This window comes from Lynx canadensis, chromosome C1, assembly GCF_007474595.2.
Source record: "Lynx canadensis isolate LIC74 chromosome C1, mLynCan4.pri.v2, whole genome shotgun sequence".
Lineage (NCBI taxonomy): Eukaryota > Metazoa > Chordata > Mammalia > Carnivora > Felidae > Lynx > Lynx canadensis.
Window position 1 is genome coordinate 146,774,040 of NC_044310.1, and position 26,316 is coordinate 146,800,355.

Sequence of the window (26,316 nt, forward strand, 5' to 3'; positions counted from 1 at the left end):
TAAGATAAAAGCTGATTTTGAAGTCTTCAGACACTGCAACCAGGTTACTATTTTCATACAATCATGGAAATTTAAAATGCGAAGTTAATTGAAAGTATAAAGATGAAAAGCAAGTGCTATGCCTAAAATAGTGCACGACACAGTCATGTTTCACTTCACTTTCAAGTCAGAACATAAATTAACAATTCTAGATGTGACATGCCAAATACTTTAGACATAGAAGAAAGCACACAAGCACACAACAGAATCTTTACCAATTACACACTTAAACGTGTAGCTTAAAGGCAACAAGTTCATGCTGTAATATTGACGACAAATAAGGTTTCCCTTATTTTAAGGAAGTGATGCTGCATAGAAACTCCATCACCACTTTGTACTGACATTTCATAAATAGCATTCCCCAAGCTTTAAATTATACCCAAAGTCAAAATATTTGAAAGGAGTAAAGAACAATGACACATTGAGCCTATGAAAAATATTTTTTGCTTATAACACAATTCAAATGAAATAAATACTACACAATGATACTTCATCAAAAACAAATAATATGAAGTTTAACAGTATACGTATATACAATAAATTTGTTTTATGTTCTAAACTTTACCCTATTTTTGTAAGTGCATATTTTCTATTTATAATCGTGTTGAGAGTTGAGAGAAATTAGAACTTTTAACTTTTCTTTTAATCATTTTTGTTAACCTACCTCTTTTCTTAAAAAGTGCATCTGGTGATTGAGATGTAAGACTAGTTAGAAGCTACAGTTAACCAACATGAAAACAAGAAAAACGTCTCAAAAGGTAAAGATTCCTCTAGAGGAAAAGTTGAACCAAAAAAATATGGAATCATATTCGGACACCCTCAAATAAATTATAAAACACAGTGTCAAGGAAAATTGGGGATGTTAAAACATTCCCTTAAAAATTAAATAAGTATATTCACCCAATATAAGTGAATAAAACAGGAGATATTATTCTTGTTTATTTTGACAACCATGTAGCTATAGTACAACTACAGTAAATAAATAATTTAATTCTCATATATTCATAAACAATCTCTGAGAAATCAAGGTAACAAGCACAAACAAGGTTACCCCTTCACGTAAGCTCTTTTTAAAATCCCTTCACATAGTCACTTTAAAAACTGATGTCTGCAATAACCAAATGAAGATACTGTCTAAATGTTTTGCAGATTGAAAGCAATTTCAGGAAACCACTGTCTTACAGAATTCAAGACTTTCTACTTTGTATTCTATTTGTCAATTTATTTCCTTCCCCCAACCCAACACCTACATCCCTGTTCCCATTTCCAAATTGGCTTTTAAAATCCCCAGCGGTAGAACGTATCCATATTTTCTCTATTGGCCCCAATATTGTGGCAATGAAGATATGGGGTCCCCTATCTTATTTAATGAATGGATAACTGCATGAATGACAGTGCCACAGCCATCAGATTTGGACCTTCGATATCTTATCCCAGTCAAACGAAGATGGGTTCAGTAACATATTTCCATAGTGAAATTAATTATAACCAATAGATTGTGCTCTACATGAAAATACATAGATATATTCTTTAGAACACTGTTACTCAAGTTATGCTTTGTAGAACACTAAAATGTGGGACAGTAAAAAGGTCTGCCCTGTTCTTAATAAAAAGGGTTCCAAGGCCAAATAATTTGGGAAATCTAATTCAAAGAAATTCAAGTAACATCTCTTAACTGCTATATTCCTCAAAGCACATGATATACTAATGTGCAGTATCACTTTCTAAGAATCTATCAAAGAACGGTTTTGGCCTTGGAACATCTCAACAGAAGCGTGTTCTAAGGAACAGAGTTTAGGAAGCAGTGTTTTAGGACAATAAAAGATAGCATGTTAAATCTCCTTTACCAAAGGAGAATTACAGATTTGAAGGAAATACTCAATGTTTCACGTATTATTCAGAATTCATCACTTCTGTCTCCACAGGAAGTAAAATAAAGCCAAAAGTATCATGAGGCTTCTTCTGCATCTACTTGCTCATTTTGAAAGAGTAGGGAAATATTTATTTACAGTTACTGAAGAATTTTCTTAATTTTTCTCAAAACATCTCCTGCTTTCCTCTTCCCTCTGTTCTAAGTGTGTATGTACAAAAGTAGTAGGGACCTCTGAAATAAATCTGAAAGACATCTTCTAACAATGGATCTATATGCCCGATTAATCTCTGGAAGTACGCAGAAAACATTAATATTTATCTAACAAACAGGTGGACTATGAAATTTCCATGAGGAAAATGCCAATGAGTATTGTCAGAGTTCATGCAGGTCCATTATGATTGTGCAAAATGACCCGATTTGTCTTCTGTTTGACTAGACCACGAATACCACCATGAAAGATGTTGTTTCTGCATAGGGAGAAAAGAACTACACGGATTTTAAGGGAAAGGAGGAAGTTGGCTAAGTCTATAGATTATCACAAGATTTGGACCAAGGTCCAGCGCCACCACTAGCTATGTGACTTTTGGGATTTCTCAGTGTCTCAAGCTGTCAGATGTCTCATTTGGAAATGAGAGGAAGTAAAAATTTTAGTGGCTTTCACACTGTTGCGGGGCTGCTGTGGTAGAGGCTTATGGAGAGCAGGACACTGGGAAGAGACAAGGCCAAGGAAGTGGCTACTTCTGACCTCACTTCCACCTTCTAACCGAGCGGCTCCCCTTTTACATGTTTTAGACACTGAAGTTCAGAGCAATATTTACTTTTTTAAAAGATCCTTCTTAATTAAAAAAAAGAGAAAACCACAGATTATATCATCTAGAGTTCTGCTGAGATATAATGTGCTCTAGTTCACATTTTTAATGAAACTGTTTTCGTCTCAGGAAAAAAAAATGCTTTTACATTTCTTTTTCTTCATTCATGTGCTCTTGATTCAAGTAAAATAAAACCTTAATGGCTTGTATTATTTTTATATAGCTTATTTTACATTTTTGTCATCTTATTAAATAAAAAAGATGAATCGATGTGTTGCTTTTCAAAATAAAATTAAAGACAACACAGAGATGGGATGAAGTCAACTCCTGCCCATGCTTGACTTTAGAGTTATTTTTCATGCTGCCTTTGGGCTCTTAAATACTGTCCTGCATTATCTTTGAGGTAGAACAACAACAAAAAAAGGCAACAACATTCACATAAAGAGGGAAAATGAGAAAAGAAAAGCTGTGAGAGACTTCTTTTTAACACAATTATCATCATTAGGCTTTGCAGTCTTCTTTCACACAAAGTTGAGAAATAGTCTTCTTAATACGAAGGGCGGTCAGGCGGGCTGCCCCATTGGCATACCAACACTCACGCATTATTCTCCCCATGACTCGGAGTGCCTTTAAAAGAGAAAAATATCAAACATGTTAGCCCATCACATAAACACAGTACAAGAGAAGTATAACCACAAACCCAGGAACTGATGCTAAGCTATGAAGAAAATCGTAAACTTAAAACAATATGAAAAGATAAGGACCCAACCTCCTTAAAAATCCAGTCAAAACACACACATTAACATTAGAGAAACTAACTTTTCATTGAAAGTGCAATCCATTGATTTCTGGGAATATGGAAAAGTGGCCAATTTTTAAAATCTGAGAAAGGCCATGAAAGCCAAAAAAGGGATATGGGATGAGTAGCAAATTCCCCATACATTGGTCTGAATGGTAGGTACATATGTGTATACTTTTTTCTAAATTCATCAAGCTGTATATTAAGATTTGTGCATTTTAGCGTATGTAAATTATGCCATCTTAAAATAATGATCTAAGTATAAATATCAAAAATTCTGAGTTAAAAAATAAAACCTGTACAGTGAACTGGTAAATAAATAAATACTCAGAAAGGAAAATAATGAGAAAAGATGAATCCAGAGAGATGCAAGAAATCACTGAATCAAGTGGCTGCTCTGGCGACATCTGCTGATCTCATAGTCTAGACTTTCAGAATCGACGAACAACATGTGAAAGTTAGGAAACACAGCCCAAAGTACACAGAAGGTGTCAAGTCAAGATGTTTGCCAAGTCCTGAATATAAGGATGAATCAGTCTGACAAGGAATTTTGTAAATTATCTAAATTTATTTAGATTATCTAATAATTTTATAAATTATCTAAATTTTGTAAGTTACCTAAATCTTGACTCTTGGTAAGGAAAAAAAATCAAGCTCAGGCCTTAAAATGTTAAGCATTTTAAGCAACAAGCCTAAGATCATGACAAAAATTCAAGCACAAGAGTGAAGAAAGTACCATAAACAAGGATCAAGTGAAACAACAAACAGTAAAATCAGACCCATCAAAACATTAGATGCTAGAATTAAATGATATAAAATATGAAATAAATATATAAAAAATAAATTTTTAAAAAGCAAAGAGAAAATTCAAAATATAAGTTAAAAAGATCATTTTTTAAAAAAGAAAAAGTACCAATAAAACATTGTGACATAACTCTTCAAAGAAAACCAAAGCAAAAATAAAATATTGGGACTACAACAAAGTTAAAAGCTTCTTCACAGAGAAGGAAATCATCAACAAAATGAAAGGGCAACCTACAGAATGAGAGAAGATATTCACAAATTATATATCTGGTAAGGACTTAATATCCAACATATATAACTTATATATACTACTCAACACACACAAAATACAAATAATCTGATTAAAAAGTGGGCAAGGGACCTGAATAGACATTTGTCCACAGAAGATACACAGATGGCCTACAGACACATGAAAAGATGTTCAACATCACTACGCATCAGGGAAATGCAAATCAAAACCACAATGAGATATCACCTCATACCTGTCAGAATGGCTAGAATCAAAGAGGTAAGAATAACAAGTGTTCATGAGGATGTGGAGGAAAAGAAACCCTTGTGCACTACTGGTGGAATACAAACTGGTGCAGCCACTGTGGAAAGCAGTATGGAGGTTCCTTAAAAACATGAAAATGTAAATAGTGTACAATACAGTAATTCCACTATTGGGTATTTACCCACCACCCCCCTTTAAAAAAACAGCAATGCTAATTTAAGAAGATACATGCACTTCTATGTTTATTGCTGCATTATTTAGAATAGCCAACATACAGAAGTAGCCAAGTGTCCATTGATAGATGAATGGATAAATTAAATGTATCTATATTTACATCTATATCTATATATAAATAGAAATGTATCTTCTCTATCTATATATATAAATATATATATATATATATATATATATATAAAAATCTGTGGTGGAATATTACTTGGCCATGAAAAAGGACGAGATCTTGCCATCTGCAACAACATGGATGGACCTAGAAGGTATAATGCTAAGTAAAATAAATCAGACAGAGAAAGACAAATATCACATGATTTCACTTGTATGTGGAACCTAAAAGACAAGTGAAGAAATCAATGAACAAAAAGCAGAATCAGACCCATATAAACAGAGAATAAATTGATGGCTATCAGTAGGGAGGCAGTGGGAGGAATGGACAAAATAGATGAAGGGGAGTGGGAGGTACAGACTTTCAGTTATGAAATGTATAAGTCACAGGGATGAAAGATATAGCATAGAGAATATAATTAATAGTGGTGTAATAGCATCGTATACTGACAGATGGTAACTACTACACTTGTGGTGAGCACAGCATGATGTATTGGGTTGTTGATGTTGTATACCTAAAACTAATATAATGTGTCTCAACTATACTTCAGTAAACAAACAAACAAAAAACCTAATAAAGTCACTACCTTTTTCTGACTGAAAAAAAAAAACTTCTTGACCTGAAAGATGAATAATTTTAATACTACTTAATATTATCATTAATATTTTTTATTAATATTTTTTTATTTAAAAAAAACTAAATAGATGAGATAAGTGGCAGGTTAGACACATTTGAGGGCCAAATTAGTGAACTGGAAGATAAATATGAGATGCTACATAAAGATACAAATATGGAAAACAGGAGAGAATAGAAGACACGCAAAAAACTGAAAGGTCTAACAGGCATCCAATGAGTTCTCTAAAAACGGGTAAGAGAGACAATGAGAGGAGGAGCTATTTGAAGAGATAATGGTGCAGAATTTTCCAGAACTGAAGAACATCACAAATCCTTGGAATTAGAAAGTCCCAAAATTACAAGAAAGATTAATCAAGGGACATCTATACCAAATACATCATAGAGAAACTGCAGAATACTAGAGACAGAGAAGTTCTTAAGGTAGTCTGAAAGAAAAGATAAATGAACTAAAAAAAAGAAACAAAAGAAAACAAAACAAAACTCAGTTGACTTCTCAAAAGTGATAATGAAAGCCAGAAGACAGTGAAATAACAACTTTATTTAGAGAAAATAACTATGAACCTAACTTTGTTTATGATAAAGAACAAAATAAATTTTCAGATACCCAAACACTGAAAGAACTTACGACCACTAGGTCTTCCTAAAAAACCAATTTACATAAAATACATTTAAAGAATGCACATCAGGAAATCAGAAAATGATCTTAGAAGGAAGCTCTGAGAGGCAAAAAGTAATGTTGAATAAAGAAAATGATAAACATGTTAAGTCTCAACACACAATAATGGTATAAAATCACATGAGTATCTCATGAGATTAATACAAAATAAGAAAACTAAATACTGGACACAAATGGACAAAAATCGCTTATATCAGCAATGTACAAAATTGTTTGCATAAAAACTATGTTAGATCTTTTCTAGGAATGCATGGTTGGTTTAACAGTGGAAAATCTACAAATGCAATTTATCACATTTAGAGACAAAGGAGAAAGGCCATATCATCACCTCATACAGAGGAAGAAAGTTTTTATCAAAACAAAGTCAGCTTTTATTTAACCTGATTAAAGTTATGAGAAACAAAACCTACAGCAAGTATCATACTCAAAGGGGAAATACATAAACTTTAAGGAGTAAATCAAAGATATCCAGTATCAATACTTTCAGGCAACATTATATTGAAGTCCTAGAAACTGCAATAAGAAAGAAAAGGGTTGAGGATTGGTGCTAGAACTCTCATTATTTGGAGACATGATCATCTATATGGACACCCCAAAAGAATCTACATTTTTATACTCTACGAAATTTTTCCACAACACATGTTGTTTAAAAATATTAAAATCACACATAAGACAAAGAGCAGAAAAAGAAATTTTACTCTAGCAATATAATGAACTACTGCACAGATATGAAAATGAACAGATTATGCTATATACATCTATAAGGGAAAGTGAAAAGAAATTAAGAAGAGTATCTATAGTAAGTTTTAATAATATGTTTCATAATTACACAAAAGTAAACAATACATTTTTAGTGTATGTGTGTATGTATGTGTGTGTGTATATATATATACATATACATATATATATAAAATACATATATATAGCATATATATTTTTTCTCCTACAAAAAAGCAAGGCAATAATAAATCATCATAACAGTAATCTCTCAGAGGGGCAAGGAATCTTTGAATGTTCTACGTTTTAAACTCGGTAGTGAATTCACTGCTTCTCATTTTATTATTATACTTATACTTTACATATATGTTATATACTCTTCCATATACATGAAATGATTAATTTTAGAAAAAAACGCACTTAATTTCAGTTTAGTTGTACATGTCTCAATTTCTTCTTCTAAAATAATTAGTGGATAAGATACCTATACGAAATAGAAATATCAAGACATAAATCTTTCCTTAAGTGGAAAAAGAATTGAATAAAACATGAAAGAGGGGGGAAATGAGGAAAAAACCTACTGTATAAAATAACCCTTAGGATAAAGCCAAACTAAAAATGTCACTTTCAAAAGACCTCACATATTACAATTAAATATGGTAGAATATATAAGGGGGTTGGGAGAGATTAAAGCATTAAAACAGTTCTGGAATTAGTTAGATGGTCTGTAGTCTTTGCCTCATCTTCCCTTCTTTCTCCGTGTGCAAACTAGAAAAGTCTCTTCCCTCACATAGGGCCAAACTAGCACTGCAATGACCATTTATTGTGTGTATATTCCATGGTGGTCACTGTCTGTGCTGTTGGGCATGAGGAGATAACAAAGGTCTTGGCCGTGAGGAGGCTTTTCTGATGAAAGGAAATAAGCTCAAACTTCAGCAAGTTAGGGGTTAGAAATAATTTAGTGACTCTAGGGATGATTGAAATTGTAATACTCTGTCTGGCATGGACATAGACTACCAAACATGTCTGTGTCCCTACAGTTACCAGCCTCTTTGCAGTCAGATGGGACTGTGTGACTGACTCTGGTCTATGAACCATGAGTGGAAATGATGTGACTCACCTGAAGCCAGAGCATCAGAGAGCCACGTGTGACCGTCCAGCTCCTCTCTTTGCCTGACCTAGACACTTGGAAACTATGCGTTGAGACAGCAGCATCCCGAGATCAAAGTTACCTGCATTACTGAATCAGCACAGGGAGCACAGCTGCCTGACCTGTTGGGGACTTTACACAGCAAGAAATCAAGTCTTGTTGTGTCAAGTCATTGGGATACCAGGGCCTGTTACTGCCACTTAACTTAGCATTCTGTATACATATAGCTAAAAGAACTAAAATCTTTCTGAGGACTGATGCAAGGACATACACTTACATACATGGAAAGAATTGGATGCCTAGATTAAGAGAGAAGAACTATGTGGTCTCCAAAAACCTTCCCTGGTAACTTACCTCAGAATTACAATAGGTAAAACATATATAAGAACACAGCCTTACTTCACAGCTTTGCCACTGGTTGGGGATATTTGGTCGAAACTTCTGGTCACAAACAACCTTTCTCATTTCCTCTATTGATGGATCTGAAGGCACCATGTCATAATAAGGCAACTGGTACTCCTCAACAATTCCTATAAGAAATTTGCATGATAAATTTCCTAGTGTGAATAATAAACAAAGATGCTTATTTCCAAAGACAACCAATTATGTCTTCTAGGTACAAGGGGCACCCTGGGAAACTGGAAAGTCAGGTTTAATAAAATTTTGTGTCACTATGAAACCAAAGATATAGGTATTAAGCGCTCAGCTGAATAATTATTATGTAAGTTTATAAAATTTATATTATGAAAATGTATATAATTTTGATAATTACATATATCTTATATAAAACAAACATATATATTTTATGAAGTATATAATTTTGACAATTACATATTATATATTACGTATGATTTAAAAAAATTTTTTTTTCAACGTTTATTTATTTTTGGGACAGAGAGAGACAGAGCATGAACGGGGGAGGGGCAGAGAGAGAGGGAGACACAGAATCGGAAACAGGCTCCAGGCTCTGAGCCATCAGCCCAGAGCCTGACGCGGGGCTCGAACTCACGGACCGCGAGATCGTGACCTGGCTGAAGTCGGACGCTTAACCGACTGTGCCACCCAGGCGCCCCAATTACGTATGATTTTATAGAAATACATCACATTTACAGGATTTTAACAATGATATAAATGTAAATATATAAAATATTTTACATAATTATAAAGATTATGTAAATTCTGATTTATATAAAATACCATTGTGCAATTCAAAAGTAATGCCTAATTAAAAAACTTATAGCATGGCCTCATTGCTTTGGGAATGAAGTATGTTTCTCCATGAAATAACCTTTTCAAAACAGAATAGCTTACTCTTTTTGAAAACTGATGGGCAATCTTTTAAATGCTGTGTTTCTTACATTTGGATTATAGAAGTACCATACCTGAGAATGTGCCAAAGAAGCAGCAAAGGTACCAGATATGGACAGTTCAACATGAAGGTTCATATTAAAAGAGTCTCAAATACAAAGACCTGATCTAAATTATCAGAATATTACTTGAAATTGAGAATTTCCTTATAAAATTGTTTTAACTATAGTACTTTTAATGTAAAATATTTAAGTTGTGCCCTCACAAATTACTATTTCAATAGTTGAAGAAAATTTAAAGACAATGATAAAAGCACATCTAGACAATTATTAATATGAATTAAAAAAAATTGTTACAAACATGTTTGAGTCATGCTTTTTACCATGCACTGTCCTAAGCCCTTTACATGTTTTTTTTTAATTTTTTTATTTATTTTTTAACGTTTATTTATTTTTGAGACAGAGAGAGACAGAGCATGAACGGGGGAGGGTCAGAGAGAGAGGGAGACACAGAATCTGAAATAGGCTCCAGGCTCTGAGCTGTCAGCACAGAGCCTGATGCGGGGCTTGAACTCACAGGCCGTGAGATCATGACCTGAGCCGAAGTCGGACGCTTAACCAACTGAGCCACCCAGGCGCTCCATTCTTTACATATTTTAACTAATTATTTCTCAAATCCACAGACTAAAAGAGGAACCGTATTATCCCTACTCTATAGAAGGAGGAAATTGAGGCACAAAGAGTCATAAATTTGGTAAAGGTCATAGAGCTAGTAAGTGGCAGATCTGGAACTCAATCCCTGGCTCCAAAATCCTACTGTAATTTTATTGCTTCTATAAATAGCTTCATCTTCCTGAATGGTGTACTATTTCATCTGTGAATAAAAGGGGGAAAATTATGTTTTCTCATTCAAGTATAATTTTAACCTTGGAAGCTTAAAAAAATTTTTTACTCATTTAAAAAAAATGAGATTAGCGTAATGCAAAATGACATCAATGCGAAATATAAAAACTGAAGTTGGTTTGATAATGACAGTTGTTTTATTGAATGTTTACTATAAGCATGCTCTATACTAATTAATTAATTAAATCAATTTGTTAGATCCTCAAAGCCCAAGGGGTCACTTCTATGATTCATTTTACAGATGAGGAAAGTGAGACCAAGTAACTTGCCTAAAGTCAGATATTCAGGAATTTGCTAAACCACAGCTTAGTTTTAAGTCTTTCTTCCTTGGAAGTGAAAACTCTAATCCATTTTCTAACGGTAGTTAACTTTTCTCTGCTGAGGCCACAACTCCCTCAGACTGCATTTGTAGGGTTTCATCCTTTCAAACTCTTCCTCTCATTATTAATCTCTGAACTGCTAGGAGCATTGAGTCAGGAAGTTAGTCTATGCTCACCTCTGCCCACCATCGCTTTCTCTCTTCCACATGCATTATCACAGAGGGAAAAACAAAACAAAACAAAACAGGAAAAGCCTGAAAGCTAGAAGACTTCAACTCCTATGGCTCTTGTTAAGTCATTTAACATCTTTGGGTTTAATTTCTGGTATAAAGTAGGGATATAGCAGGTGCCTGGGTGGCTCAGTCGGTTAAGTGTCTGACTTCAGCTCAGGTCATGATCTCACAGTTCGTGGGTTCGAGCCCCGGGTCAGGCTCTGTGCTGACAGCTCAGAGCCTGGATCCTGTTTCAGATTCTGTGTCTCCCTCTCTCTCTGCCCTTCCCCTGCTCACGCTCTGTCTCTGTTTCAAAAATAAACACTAAGAGGGGCGCCTGGGTGGCGCAGTCGGTTAAGCGTCCGACTTCAGCCAGGTCACGATCTTGCGGTCCGTGAGTTCGAGCCCCGCGTCAGGCTCTGGGCTGATGGCTCAGAGCCTGGAGCCTGTTTCCGATTCTGTGTCTCTCTCTCTCTCTGCCCCTCCCCCATTCATGCTCTGTCTCTCTCTGTCCCAAAAAATAAATAAACGTTGAAAAAAAAAAAATTAAAAAAAAAAAAAATAAACACTAAGAAAAAAAAATGTTAAGTAGGGATACAGCTAACTGCATACAAACTGAAGAAAATTTTCAAGTGCTGTGCAAAATATCATTAAGAAAATCAGAATTATCAGGAGAAATGTCACTCCCACCTAAGCAGTAATCACAATATAAAATCAGCATCATACGTAGGATGCTCCACTTTTGCCAATGGAAAGCTACCCCTAAAAGGTAGTCTCTTAAATTTTAAAAAATGATTCAATATGGTGCTTAGAAAATAATACATACAAAATCATATCTTATATTCAAAGCATCAAGGAAAGACAGATACAAAATTATCCCCAACATCTTACCTCCAACTGAACACCTTCGGGCTATTTCCCAATAAACCAGACCAACAGAATAGATGTCAGCTCGTTTGAAGGACTCGAAGATATTCACATTCATAGTATCATCAAGCATTTCAGGAGCCATATACCTTGAAAAACATGCACATTTCAGATTCTGTGTATGACTTTACAGCAATCCAGTAAAATACAATCTTAATAAATCCTGTCACAAAATATAAATTAGGATAGCTTACATCATTTTTAAAAGTAGATCTAAGTCACTGTAATAAATTAAATTTAAATAATACAGTTATTGAATGAACCATAATTAAAAAAAAATTTAAATAAAACCAGAGGTCACCCTACTCAGTGTCAAAGCACAAGTGCCAGGAGCCAAATGACTTGCAAAAAACAAGCTTGAGGGAAATTCAGTAAACAAAGCACTCAAGAGGAAAGAGGGAACTCAACTCCCACCAACAAATGTTGCCATGTAAAGCTCCTTGAGGGCAAGAAGCATCTCTTATTCATGGTGGGCCCAGGACAATAACGCTAGTGCTCAGCAGCATACCCTAAATACCTTCTCAGAATGAACAATTTTATTTTATACTGGTTTCAAAAAATATATACACAATATACATTGACTACAAGAAAATTACAACCTTGTTTGAATAAAACTAAACAAAAGATATCTACAGGCCACGGGACCTGACTGAGTCTAGCTATCCTAGGGAGATTTTGATGATTTCCCAAAATATTAAGATCAGGATGCAGTACTCTCCCAAACTCTTAAAAGTTTTAGATCCTCTTAAGGAATCCAGCATCCAAGGCTTCCCTGGGGGTCCCTAATGTGGAGACTGTCATATGGGCAAGCTGAAGTTTGCTTTTCAGAGGGAAAAGAAGAAAGGTCCCATAGGGCCGCCTGGTTTGAACAAACTGCCCTGAAGCGTTCCTGGGGCCTCATTAAATTCTAGGGAACCAAGAGAAGAGCTCAGAGTGATGGGCTTGGAATCTCTAATCTGGCTTGGAGGAATTATATCAAAGGAGCATGAGCCTGATGTTCAAATAAAAGGAAATGGAAGTATGCTGGCTACAGGCTGGCCAGAACAAGAAAACACCAGAAATCTCACTCCCAACGGGCCTGTCGTAATACATATGCAGTATGTTCTGTTTATCTCGTTCTTGTTCTGAACCTTCAGAGATTCTGTTCCCTGAACGTGGGAAATATGTCCAAACTCCTATTATTTTAATATACATCAGTTTGGGAGACTTAAGGATAAGTACAATTACAGGTAAATACAAAAACTGTTACACGTCCTTAAATACTAAGGGAGTACAATAGCACATGTATGTATTTATTTAGAGTCCCTCACTTACCTTGCTCAATATACTGATTCTACATCTCTTGTTTAGAACCTGAAAAAATAGATCTAGCCCTGAGTTTCAGTGCATTTATAAGTATAAAGGCTTTGGAGGAGCTACATACTGATGACATGTTTTTCCTCCTATCCCTAGGAAAATGTATTCTCAGAAAGTGGCGCACGAAAAATAATGTATCACCATCTCTTCCACCATACCTATCTACTGGATTCCTTACCCAAATGACTACTGTCTATACAACTAAAATGCCACCTGTCCCTGCTTTATAAGCATTATGCCACTGACTTCTCAATGACCCACAGAAGACTTCTTGCTTTCTGGGGCCTAATGATTTTCCATTCAGACCACTCGCCACCAAAAACACCAAAACGCACACACGCATCCCATGACGTCACGTTTGGGAGGCAGTCACATGTCTCAGGGTGCTACCAAAGCTAGTCATCTTACCTTTTGGTTCCTACTTTAGGATTCTGAGGTATGTCAATAGTGTTCAGTACTGAATCATGCTTCACGGCCAACCCTAAGTCTGCTATGGCACACGTTTCACACTTTTTCACTAAGATATTCTTTGATTTTATATCTCGATGAGCAATCGCAGGTTTACCTATGAAGCATAAGAAAAAAAATACTCCTTTTTTTTGTTGTTGTTACTAAAGATTGACTCTCTCCAAAGGCAATCACGTTGAAGACCTGGCTCAAATGTCACCTCCTAAGACAAGTCTTGCCTGACCACACATCCCACATCCCCAGTCATTCTCCACAGAGTACCTCGTTTTGCCTTCTTCAGAACCCTTATTACTGGCTATATTGTTCATTCCCAAGTGTGTCTATCTGTCTTTCCCAACTAGACTGAAAGCTGCCTAAAGGCCTGTGTCTTGCTCACCCGCAAGGCTCTGATGCTCAGAACACTTGTTGGCACTTGGTGGCCACTAATAAATTTTTGTTGAATGAACAGGGAAAGAATTGGCATCGCTACAACCACGTGAGAATATAGCAAATATTCTCTTACAAACATGTTTCAAACTTTTACTACCCTACACCAGCAGTTCTCGAATGTGACCCTAAAATCCCTGGGAGTCTTTGAGTCTCTTTTCTGAATACATATCTGTGTGATATTACCTTTTCTTCACATACTTCAACCAAAACAACATATCGGAACCAAGTGGATGAAGAACATGCATGAGAATCCAGACATTAAGTCAGACATTAAGGAGATTTGCAAAAAATGTAAAACAAAACCATTATTTTCACTAGATATGGTTTTTGTATTACAAAAAAGGATGCAATTTTTTTAAAAGACGTAAATTTTTGAAACGTATTTCACATTTAATCGGTTAATTAGCATTCAGTAAATTAATAAATATTTTTTACATTTCTCAATTTTAGTTCATAATATAGTAAATGTTAACAGGTAGAACCCAAATACACAAACACTTTTGGGATCCTCAGTAGTTTTTAAGAGTTTAAAGGGCCCATGAATCCAAATTAGAGAATTATTGCCCCGACCGGACTAATGACTTTCTAGAGCCAATTCTCTATTAACTCAATAAATAGTAAGGACAGTGCATATTATTTGGCCTTTGAATACATGATATGTAAATATCTTTTCAAGATCACATTACCATCTCCCATTATTTTAGTTATCAAAGGTAAATATTTAAGCTATCAATATTCTCTGAATATAGAGCATTTGCCCCCCCCCCCCCCGCCCCAAGTAAGATCTCCCAGGTGTATGTGCTAAATGGCAAAGCCAGAGCCACCAGTATAAAAACATTATTATGGCTAATATACACAATGGTGAGTATATAGATGACAATTGCCTGCATCATGATAATACCCTCAGTTTTATAAAGTACCTTAGTGCTTCTTTACATTTGATAATTGGAATAAATTAAAATACAAGGAAGCACTAAAACACAATTTGGTGTTTCCATCCTCATATTGAAGCAGAGAGAACTTAGAAAGAAAACACGTACCTTGTGTACCAACAATCTCCATATGTAAGTGGGCCAGACCACTCGCTATGGAAAGTGCCAGTTTGATCATGCCAGCCACTGTTACTACGTTTCTATTCAAATAATCATATAAGGAGCCCAGTTCGTGGTATTCAGAGACAAGCCAAAGTTGAGTCCAAGTTCCATTATCTAAATGGAAAAAAAATAATTTTGTTGCATTAAAAATCACTGTATTACGTTAAGGAAGAAACCAAAGGCTTTTAGCAAATGTCAGTATTGAAAATAAATCTGTATTGTTAACAAAGGAAAGTTAATTACTTTAGTGATGATACTGACAGTCCAAGTTAGTACAGTAAAATTTCTCACTGAATCCCTGAAGATGCTGATATAATAAAACCTGTTATACATACTGTAGCTATAGGAAGCTGTGAGAGTAATTATGATAAGTGAACAAGTTCTTTCTTATTCTCTCTATACATTGATAACACCACATTATAGGAAAAACTACTGACAGATGCTCTTAGGCTCAGTGTTGTGCTATAAATCACTCTGAGCTTTTAAGAAAGATTTTTCCAATAAAAACCAGAAATGCAACAAATGTACACAAAGTATTATCACTATAATAAAAGCCCGAAAATTCTAAGAATGTTCATGTTGTTCACTTTTCAAAATATGAAGTTGATTTTCCCCAAATGCTTACATTAAGAGCCAGTTATGAAACATTTTCAAATAATTTACTTCATCTAACCAAAAGGTAATCCAGCTTATGAAATATTTTTAGCAGAACAGAAATTAGCTTAAAACTTCTCTAGGTATTAGAGTCCCTAGAGTTAGTTTTAGCTTTTGGAATGGGGTCTACAACAGCCCTGGGAAGCCCTGACCAGTTCTGATGCTCAGAGAAGGAAGCCATAATAAACATTTGCTCCGGACTTTTCCTATTAAATGCTTTATTTACAAAAGCTAACTCTTAATCCAAATATTTAATTTCCAAATCCGGGTAGCAATAAAATTTCCTAGGAATACAAAAATCAACATAACGTGATAAAGCTCAGTAATAAACTGACCATGAATAAAACCAATCCCTACTCCTAACCCTCTCTCTGCTCAACGCCAATGGCTACCTTTGTCCTCTCACATCAACGTCTTTGTCAGAGAGTTGACTAACCAATGGAACTATAAGTACCACAAAAGATTTAAAAATGAGGATGAAAGCGATGTTAGAGGTCATTTGAAAGCATGCACAAAGCCACTGATTAGTAAGCCAGTGACAGGTAGACCAGTTAAACTGAAGAAGGAGACCATCAGGGATGATGTCTTTTGGGCCTATTGTTTTTTATAATCAAATAAACATTATGATTAAATTAGACCCACCCATCAAGATGATCCATATAACTAAAGTCATTACTGCTTTGACAACATTGCTAATTAATCTAATCAGTAGGTATGCTTCAACTCAATCTTAGGAAGGAAAAGTTCTTAGCTCACTAAGAAATGTCTCATTTTTGATAGTCTGGATATATTTTCAAAGTATATGTAGTTGAGAATTTGGAAAGAACATCTTTCTTTTTAAAGCTCATCTTGGCTTTACTCAGTCTATACCTACCCACATGAAAAAACACAAACCATCAGCAAACACAATTGCTACCAAAACGTACAATAACTCCAGGCCTCTCTTATGTCATCTAATTAATAACAATAAAGCTTATAATAGATCAAAATAACCATAGATTTTAATTTCCATAGGTGATGGTGAGTCCCTGATACCCATAGATCATCTGTTTTTTAGATAGATGTTACAATCTCTACCTCACCAAAGTTCTTCATGAATATTACTGATTCAAATCAAAAACATTGAGTGGGTCAACTTTTGCTTCCCTTTGTGCCTTGTCTCCCTTTATTCAGGGAACTAATGCACAGTTAGATGACTAAAATCTATGCAAAAAGAAGAAAGTACAGGTAACTCACAAACTTCATACCCAGTCCCTGATAACTCAGGGATTTACACCGTATTTTCCAAATACGGATTTAAATACCAGGACACTGATGTTCTGCCTTGCTCCTCAAAACTCAAAAAGTGATACTGCTTGGGGTTGTTGATGTTAAGCCTCAACATATAAATCATGCTCAAAGTACATTAATAGAACATTTCACTAGAATTGATTTGCTGGCTGCCATTCTGATAATGTTCATGGAAAATTGGAATTCTGGAGTTGAAGCCTGTTCATACAGATGAGAGGTACCGTCCTAGCAAAGGTGGATATTCAGCTAGCATTCATTGGTATGTCTGTGCCAGTTATTAAAATATTGAAATATTTCTGTCCTCATCAGCTAACAGCTGCTATTCAAAATTCCAATCCATTCCTTTGCCCTAGACACCCAAAGCAACCTCCCCCACCTCCCACCCCAACCCCTGACAAGGTGCCTCCAGATTTCTCCACGAACCAGAAAATAAGGCATAAAAGCTAGCACTGCAGGGTTCTCTCAGGACTCTGTTCCAGTTGAATCTTCTATTCTGACTGGTCGATTCTTGTGCCATACCAGTCACCAAATACTTTAAAAATCAACCTGGCTATGGCATCATCATGATTTCGTATCACTCGTCTGCCCTGCCTTTATTGTATGGATCTGTATGTTTATCTGTGGAGAAGAGGAAAAGCATTTTCTATCCTCAATAAAGAAATTAGACTAGATTTTATTAAAACAAGGACATTATTTAGTTTGATCTGATGACAGACATAACATTTTTACTTGCTGAACTCAATTAGATTGAAAATACCTTTGTTGGGGGCACCTGGGTGGCTCAGTCGGTTGAACGTCCGACTTTGGCTCGGGTCATGATCTCACAGCTTGTGAGTTTGAGCCCCACGTCCAGCTCTGTGCTGACAGCTCAGAGACTGGAGCCTGCTTCAGATTCTGTGTCTCCCTCTCTCTCTGCCCCTCCCCTGTTCATGCTCTGTCTCTTTCTGTCCCAAAAATAAATAAACGTTGAAAAAAAAATTAAAAAAAAAAAAAGAAAATACCTTTGTTGTCAGCAGCTATGAAACCAAGTATGTTCTCATGTCTCAGCATAACTGTTTGGTAAATTTCTGCCTCACGAAACCAAGATCTTTCATCTCTGGAGGAGAATATTTTTACAGCCACATCTTCCCCACACCATCTTCCGTGCCAGACCTCACCAAATCTACCTTTTCCTACTATCTCCTGAAGTACGATCGTCCTTGCGATTGTTCTTTGAACCAACAGAGGTAGACCTAACAAAAGAACAGATGAAATTGATTAAAAACAAGGGAGTGCCAGAAAAGAACCATCATAATGGCCATTATTTTCACACAAATAGGGAAACATTTAAACGCTTTAATAATTTTACTGATTTTAAAGAAACAAGCACCATTATACCAAACCTTAATGTCAAACCATTGCTCAAAGGAATACTCCAAATTCTTACTATGATTTTCTCTTCTCATATTCACAAATGAAAATTTCCTGAACATAGACTACTGCTACATATATTTGATTTTTCAGAATTGCTGCAAATCTCCCGATTTGCCCATCAAAACCAGTCAGGTTTTAATGGTTAAAATGTGTTGCTTCTAGTACAACTGGGGAAGCAGAAGAACTCTCTGTGTAAAACTGCAAAGTGAAGAATAAAATTCAATAATCAAGGGAGGTAATCACGTTACACTAAAAGTGAGGTATAGTCATAGAAAATATCAAATGGATATTCTGTGAACAAAAAAAAATTCAAAGAAAATATATTCTGAGTGTATGTAAAAAGTTCAGGTTCTTTGAACTAATAACCCCATGCCTAGAATTCTTTCTTAAAGATTTAACTGCAAAATGCAGAAATATTTATGTCAAAATATTTAATATGTTATTGTTTATAGGAAATAGAAGGAAAAATATCAGATAATAGAAAAATTGTTAAACATTGCTGTACAGAGATTAAGAGAACAGATAACAAAGACCTGCATTCAAATTTCAGCTGTGCAACATAACCACCAGCAAGTAATTGAACTTCTTTGAGCTTCAACTTCCTTATCTAAAAAACAGGGGCTATGGAGGGATTACTCCATAGGGGTAATCCAAGAATCAATAATCATGTTAAGCACCCAGCATAGTACCTGGTATGTTAAGTGATCAATAATGGCTAGGCCTTAATATTCCGAGAACGGATTACTGAGAGCAAGTGATAATGATGCTGCTTATGAGGTATTTCTTAATGACATGCGAAAACACTTTTGCGATAACGTTAAATGAAAATAGCACAGTAAATTCTATCCATCTAAATGAGCATACCTAGCTATTCAAAATAGGCACCGGAAAAAGGCTAAAAAGGAAATCTATTAAATGCTCTGACGGTTATTTCTATTTAGTGGAATCGGGGTGAATTGTGACATTCTTTGGTCTAACATACATTTTCTTAATTTCCACAATGGGTACTTACTACAATTATAATTAGAGGAAAATAGTTAAAGAGGTTACAGTACAAGCGTACTCTGGAAAGTCATGTTTAGTTATTATCATTGTAGTGGGATGGCTCGGAACCTCTCACTGCAACAGCCCTCTGAGCTCTGCAGGCTTCGGCCTCTGCTCCTGAAATGTGCCACAGTTTATTCAGATGTTCTCATCCTCGTGAGAACCACCCACTGTGGCTAAACAAGCACAGACTATAAGGTGGCTATTATGGGTCTTAACAATTAGTCACGGAGCCCCACGGTCAGCAAGTTCTGAGATCGTCTAGTCCAACTTTATCATTTTAGAGATGAGAAAATCGGGGCCCCACAATAATCGAAGACTTGCCCAGAACTAGGCTGTAGTGGGAGGCAGAGCTACAACTAAAACACAGGTCTTCAGTCCAAACTCTTGCTCTCACCATTCAGTGGATACCACCCCCACCCCCAGCCCTCTCCTGCTGGGAAGACTTCCAGCAGCAAACTATAAAGGCTGTTTTTGTAGACTACAGTCAATTTTACTACTTGGCCACACAATAAAAGTTGTACTAACAATTAGCAGGCCAAATTTCAATCTCAAACTCTCTCCTCCCTCTCCCATCTTGCACACACACACTCGCAAAAACATCACATCAGAGCTAGATAAGCCTGTGTTTTCAAACCGCAAATTGATCAAGTGCATGACCAATGCCCCAGACCATGGGCAAAGTAAGAGAACATCATCTAAGGTACTCAGCATGGCAATTAAGCTGAGACACTAAAATTTGGTGAAAGTTGCTTTGGTATCTTTCAAGGCAACCATTCCAAACAATCTAGTTCTGCTTATACGCTTAGAAATTTCATTAGAAGAAACATGGACTCCGCTTCTCCATGTAGGTTCATTTTACTCTTCTTTTGTTTTTTTAAACCAGGGTTTGTAGAAGCTGCTGCCTATCTGATGGAAAGGTATCTTTCAGTAATGCCACTACTCATCAGGAGTGTTATATGGGGAGAGGAAAGCAGCAATGTGCCCAGACTCTTAGAAGCCACCTGAGACACAATCCGTTCTCAGAAACAGTCCCGCAGGACATCGGTCCACTTGCCTCTTAGGTATTCTATCTCTTTGAAATGTGTCCCTGACCCGGTCAGGGATAAGTTTCATGATTTTGGTTTCTCAACATCTAACAAAACTGCCTTTGCCTAAAGTTTGCTGGTCAATTAAGAAAAGCAAAGGGGAAGCAGAACCACCTGATTTCCTCTCAGTGAATGAGTTTTCATGATGGAGGCATTGCTGCAGCTGAACCCATTCTCTCTGATTACCAAAGGCATTTTTGGCCAGTGCTCACTGCCAAATGTATGTATCTGACTTGGAGAAAAAGTGCCTAAAACTCTTTCAAACTGGTCATTTTAAAAAATCATCTGTGCTTTGGTATATTTACAGCTTTCTTTTTAAGAAAGATCTTAGAACATCCTGGGACACCTGGGTGGCTCAGTTGGTTAAGTGTCTGACTCTTGATTTCAGCTCGGGTCATGATCTCGTGGTTTGTGAGTTCGAGCTCCACGTCGGGCTCTGTGCTAGCAGTGGGGAAGCTACTTGGGATTCTCCCTCTCTGCCTCTCTCTCTGCCCCTCCCCTGCTCGCTCTTGCTCTCTCTAAAATGAATAAACTTAAAAAAAAAGATCTTAGAATAATATAGAGACAAGAGCCCAACAGTTAATAAATCCAGATTTAGGTTTAACGATGCACAAAAACACCACAAATCTTAATATTAATTTTTTACTTCATGTCCTGACTCATGATTACTTTCTTAAACTAAATATCCAGTCTCCAGCTATAATATCGCTATTAATTTTATTTGAAAGGGACGTTCTTAGTCATCTTAAATATATTCCAGGAGTAGTTCTAAAATACACATTTCTATTTAACATCTTCAATTGAACTGAAGTTTTGGGGGGGGATATTAAATAGGAGGTTATTTAATCACTTGAACCTTATAAAGATACTATATAAGGTTTCAAGGAACTGGGTACAAATCAGAGCTCTCTGTGCTCATATTTTGTGCCTAGAATGTCACCAGTGCTCAGGAAATTAGGGAACAGTAGTCCCCAGGATGTAATAGGGAGGACTGAGTACCAATTCTGAACAGTTTTACTTTTATTTTTTAAATTTTTTTTTCAACATTTATTTATTTTTGGGACAGAGAGAGACAGAGCATGAACGGGGGAGGGGCAGAGAGAGAGGGAGACACAGAATCGGAAACAGGCTCCAGGCTCTGAGCCATCAGCCCAGAGCCTGACGCGGGGCTCGAACTCACGCACCGCGAGATCGTGACCTGGCTGAAGTCGGATGCTTAACCGACTGTGCCACCCAGGCGCCCCAGGACAGTTTTACTTTTAAACGAAGAATGCCAGCTTTCTATGCAAGAATTTAATTTGGATTTTAGTTCTACAAACTTTGCAGTTTGGAGACAGTTCTTTCCAATATTCCTCCTTTGAAAACATGCTATCTAATTTATGCAGGGATGGCATAAACACTGAGACCCTGTTCAATGAGCGAGCAGGCAGTCTTGCCCTCAGAAGCAACAAACTGTGTGCGCTCTCTGGATGACATAATTAGGCCTCTCTTTTCTGGGCTCTGGTGAGCCTAAAGCTGCTTCATGTTAAATACGGATGCTCATACAGATGCTACCGCCACTGTGTCGTCTGCCCTTGTTAATCGTGCCACGCTCCTAAAGGCCATGGGCTGGGGAGTTTCTCAAAGTCCGCTTGGGGGAATCATCCTTAATGATTCTTCCAAAGCAAGAGGGGATCCAGGGCCTTCTGAGGTGACCCACCTCGGCTCACCCTAGTTCACATGTCTGCAGTACCACATGCCCTCAGGATTCCTGGATGTACACATGAGGAAAGGCCAGATTAGAGAGTCTGTTATTACGGAGGAATCTGCTCTGTCACCAGAAACCCAAAATGCCCTCATATGGTTTGTGCTATGAAAAAGGCTCAGCAAGGCCATAAAATAGCCTCGTATTTTGAATGGCTTCACCAGGGGTTCTGGAGTTCCATTCAAGAGGAATAGAGTTATCATCTCACCTCGGCAACAGCCAGCAGAGGAGTGCTGTGCTGTTCCCTATTATCTCTGTTTCTATGCTTTTAGAACACATTCTTGATTTTGATTTCAGGTCAGCTCTCTGTTCACTTCACACACACATCCCAGGGGATGCTGCGGATTCCGAAGACTTTCATAACCACGAGCAAGGGCACTCTAAGAATACCACTTTGCACAACTAACATCTTTCCCCCAGAACCCAATTCCTTAAGTACAGTAACGTTTGTGCCCATGAAACATTACTAAGAGAGCCACAATGATTATCACCAACCATAACGGAGGCAGGGGGGAGAAGAGAAATTCTTTCTTGCTTCAAAAAATAAGTTGTGAAGGAATATAAAAGTGAGACTCGGAACACCTAAAGGCAGACAAGGCAACTGAGAAGACTTAACTCTTTCAGCCATGACGTTTTTTTCTCTTCATCAAATCCTAAAATAGGTTTCTATACCAGAACTTACCAGGTACCACGCTGAGCACTCTCAATGATGCAATTCATAATACTGGGGCCCTTTTCTACAGGTTAGAAATTGTTTTGATTTATTTTTAAATGCGAGTTTTCTTACTGCAAAATGGACAGGGGGCACATACCAGAGCCAGAGCCAGAGGCCGTCACATCGTATATCAGATCTTTTAGAGTTTTTCCAGCATTTACCAGATTGCACTCAGAGAGAGGTTCCTCCACATTCTGTCTCTTTTTCTTCCTGTCTGTGCACTGGCGACCTTGGCACGCCCATATCATCAGCGCCGCTGCCATGGACAGGAGGCAAACTGGCACAGTAATAACAACGGTCAGCTCCATGGGTCCGAGTTTTGGGGCATTTGGAGATGCTTCAGTTAAAAGAGAAAGAACACGACCATAAATCAACCCATTTAAGATACTCTAGAAATTGTAACCAGGATCACCAAAATTTCGCATCATTGATGTGGAGCTACCCAGCACGCCAGAGTTAGGATCAAGATGGGATCCAGATGGGCGCCAGAGTTAGGATCGTGGAAAGCACCAGCACACGGGAGCCCTTTTCAATCCTCCAAGGCATTTGCCATTTTTCTACTATCTTCTCCCCATTTCTCAGCAGTCCATCCTTGGAGCACGTTCATTCACTCATGCCCCAAATAATTACCGAGCTCTTGCAATAGCTCTTGCCACCATTCCAGGTGCTGGAGATACAGCGGTGCGCGGCAGCCAAATCCTTCCTCTGGAGCTGCTTATGTTCCCACACGCCCACTGAACAGATGGATGTGCGACAAGAGGCCTTACGCGCTGTGAGGAAGCAGAGGGGCACGCGCGTGCCGCGGGGATGCCCCTTGCGGCAGAGTGCTCCTGGAGGCCGCTCTGGGAGGCGACAGGGAACAACGCCCGGAGGGTCTCCGCGAGCCGCGCGCCAGGCATTGTGAAAGCAAGTGTGCAAGACCCCGAGGTGAGGCCCATTCGGGCTGCTCAGGCACAACCCGTGCCTGGAGGGCAGTGAGCGGGGAGGAAGGCAGAAGAGAGCGAGGCAACCAAGACAAAAAGAGCCTGTGGGGTCTGGTAGGCTAAGCGAAGGGCTGTGAATTCTATTCCAAGTAGGAGCTGTCGCAGGACTTGGAGGAGGCGAACTACGGGATCTAAGGTTCATGCTGCGTGGCCGCAGAGGGGCGCAGGAGTAAAAAGCGAAGAGACAGAGGGAGGGGTCCGATGCAGTCATCCAGGCTCGATGGTCTTGGCTGAATCTTCGCTGAAATAGTAGGACTTCATCCTGGGTTCTGGTTCATCCTCCACCCTTTTGCTGTTGTGTTTTAATCCCTGGGTTGTATCACCACCTGGCACATTATATATGCTTAACGACTGAGCCACCCAGGCATTATTCAATTCCCTCCAAAAAACGCATGCTTCGTGAGGGAAAGAATTTTGCCTGCTTTGTTCTCAACTCTATCCCCAGTGTTGACAACTGGAGACGACGAATAGATCTTGAAATGGTGGAACCGCTAAAAGTTCTACTAGTTTGTTCTTAGTAAGCAAAGGATAAGGTTTTTAGTTTTAGAAAAATAAACATGATCATTGAAACCAAGTAACATAAAGGGTGTAATCAAATTTGTGACTCTCCTGTTAAAACACAGACAGCCAATTTTTCTAAAGTTCATCTTGCATTTAAGAAATCTTTTTAATTTAGGGAAAATAGTGATACATTAAAAAATCTATGATGACAGATATTTCCTGTATTTTTCAAAGAAATTATTTTGACACCTGAAATGAGCACATAGTTCATTTTCTTTTCATTCACTAAAGACAGCCTCAGCATCAATTTAATTTCATCACTGGGTCCTATCATTAGGGATGTTGGTTTTTGTTTTTAATAAGCCTTGGGAAGTATCTGATGGGATACAGGAATAGAATTCTGGAGTCTTAGGTTCTCAGACATCAAGGAGAAGTAGAAGAATGCAGACTTTGGAGAAAGAGAAGCCAAAGTGAGATGACACTTTCTCCATTTGTGGCTATAGTGCCTTGGGCAAACTGCCCCAGCTGACTAGGCATACCCAGTGAGAGGGTTGGAGAGAATGCATAGAAAGCAACGCACAGCACCTGCACCTTAGAGTCTAAACCAATGACGGTGATAATGGACCTTGTGAATTAAGCCATTCCTCAGAATTCTTTCTTTGCAATCCTAGAGAGCTTATTATATTAAATACACTTACATTTTACTTACAATATGTCAACCAGAATAGGTAAAGACAAATTTAAAATAAATATTATTTCATTCTCAAGGAAAAGGAATCAAATTCCTCAAAAATGTGCTCATGAAAGTTTCATTATAATCATAAAAATATATACATATATATTTTTATCATTGATAAGTAATATATTTAAAACTGTTTAGTGAACTCTGGAAACAAACATAATCCATGCTCTTCTACTTTGCCCCAGGAATTCTGGCAGATCGCCAACTTTCCCTCTCCTAAAGGTTTCAGGATTCCTCTGAAGTCATTAGAAGTTGTACAGGTGCATATGAGAAGAGGTTGGCCTTGAATGTTCTTATGACAAGGTGCTAAAAGAGTTCTCTGACTTGACTTTGTTTTAGAAATCATTAACTGTTGTACTTGCAACTTCTAAAGCTTGCTAATATAAAACAGTTTTATTATCCATTTAACTATGGTCTTTCAATCTACATTTCAAGTTGTATCTATATTTTTAGGTCCTCGCAATGCTATTCTAGGAATTCTAAGAAAGCCACAGAAAGCATTTAATCTCTTGCAACCTACATAAACATCTACTTGAGTGTGCTTTTAAAAATAAAAATAAAATTTAAAAAATAAAATTCAAAAAATAAAACGCCACTATTAGCTACATTTATCAGGCTATATCTTATTCCGATATATGTTATCAGAAACTATCAATATAAACATTAGAGTTAAAAAGCTTATTGATTGTCTTCCTTTTAGTAAAGCTCTATTAAGCAGAGCTCAGATCATCACTATGGCAACCAATAAAGAGGCGAAAGGTCAGCAACCCTGAAAATAGAATACTCTCTA

The 26,316-nt window shown here is 37.2% G+C and overlaps 1 protein-coding gene across 1 annotated transcript in view; it reads right to left on the reverse strand.

Annotated features, from left to right (window-relative positions):
* Positions 1-2,979: 2,979 nt before the first annotated feature.
* ACVR1C (activin A receptor type 1C) overlaps positions 2,980-26,316 on the reverse strand; it is a 41,902-nt gene continuing 18,565 nt past the window's right edge. The window contains exons 2-8 of the mRNA XM_032594154.1: positions 23,398-23,637; positions 18,298-18,528; positions 15,299-15,466; positions 13,770-13,926; positions 11,970-12,094; positions 8,736-8,866; positions 2,980-3,348 (exon numbers count right to left, since the gene is read on the reverse strand). Of these exons, the coding sequence (XP_032450045.1) occupies positions 3,223-3,348; positions 8,736-8,866; positions 11,970-12,094; positions 13,770-13,926; positions 15,299-15,466; positions 18,298-18,528; positions 23,398-23,637 (1,178 nt within the window). The 3' untranslated portion in view covers positions 2,980-3,222. The remainder of the gene's footprint in view (positions 3,349-8,735; positions 8,867-11,969; positions 12,095-13,769; positions 13,927-15,298; positions 15,467-18,297; positions 18,529-23,397; positions 23,638-26,316) is intronic.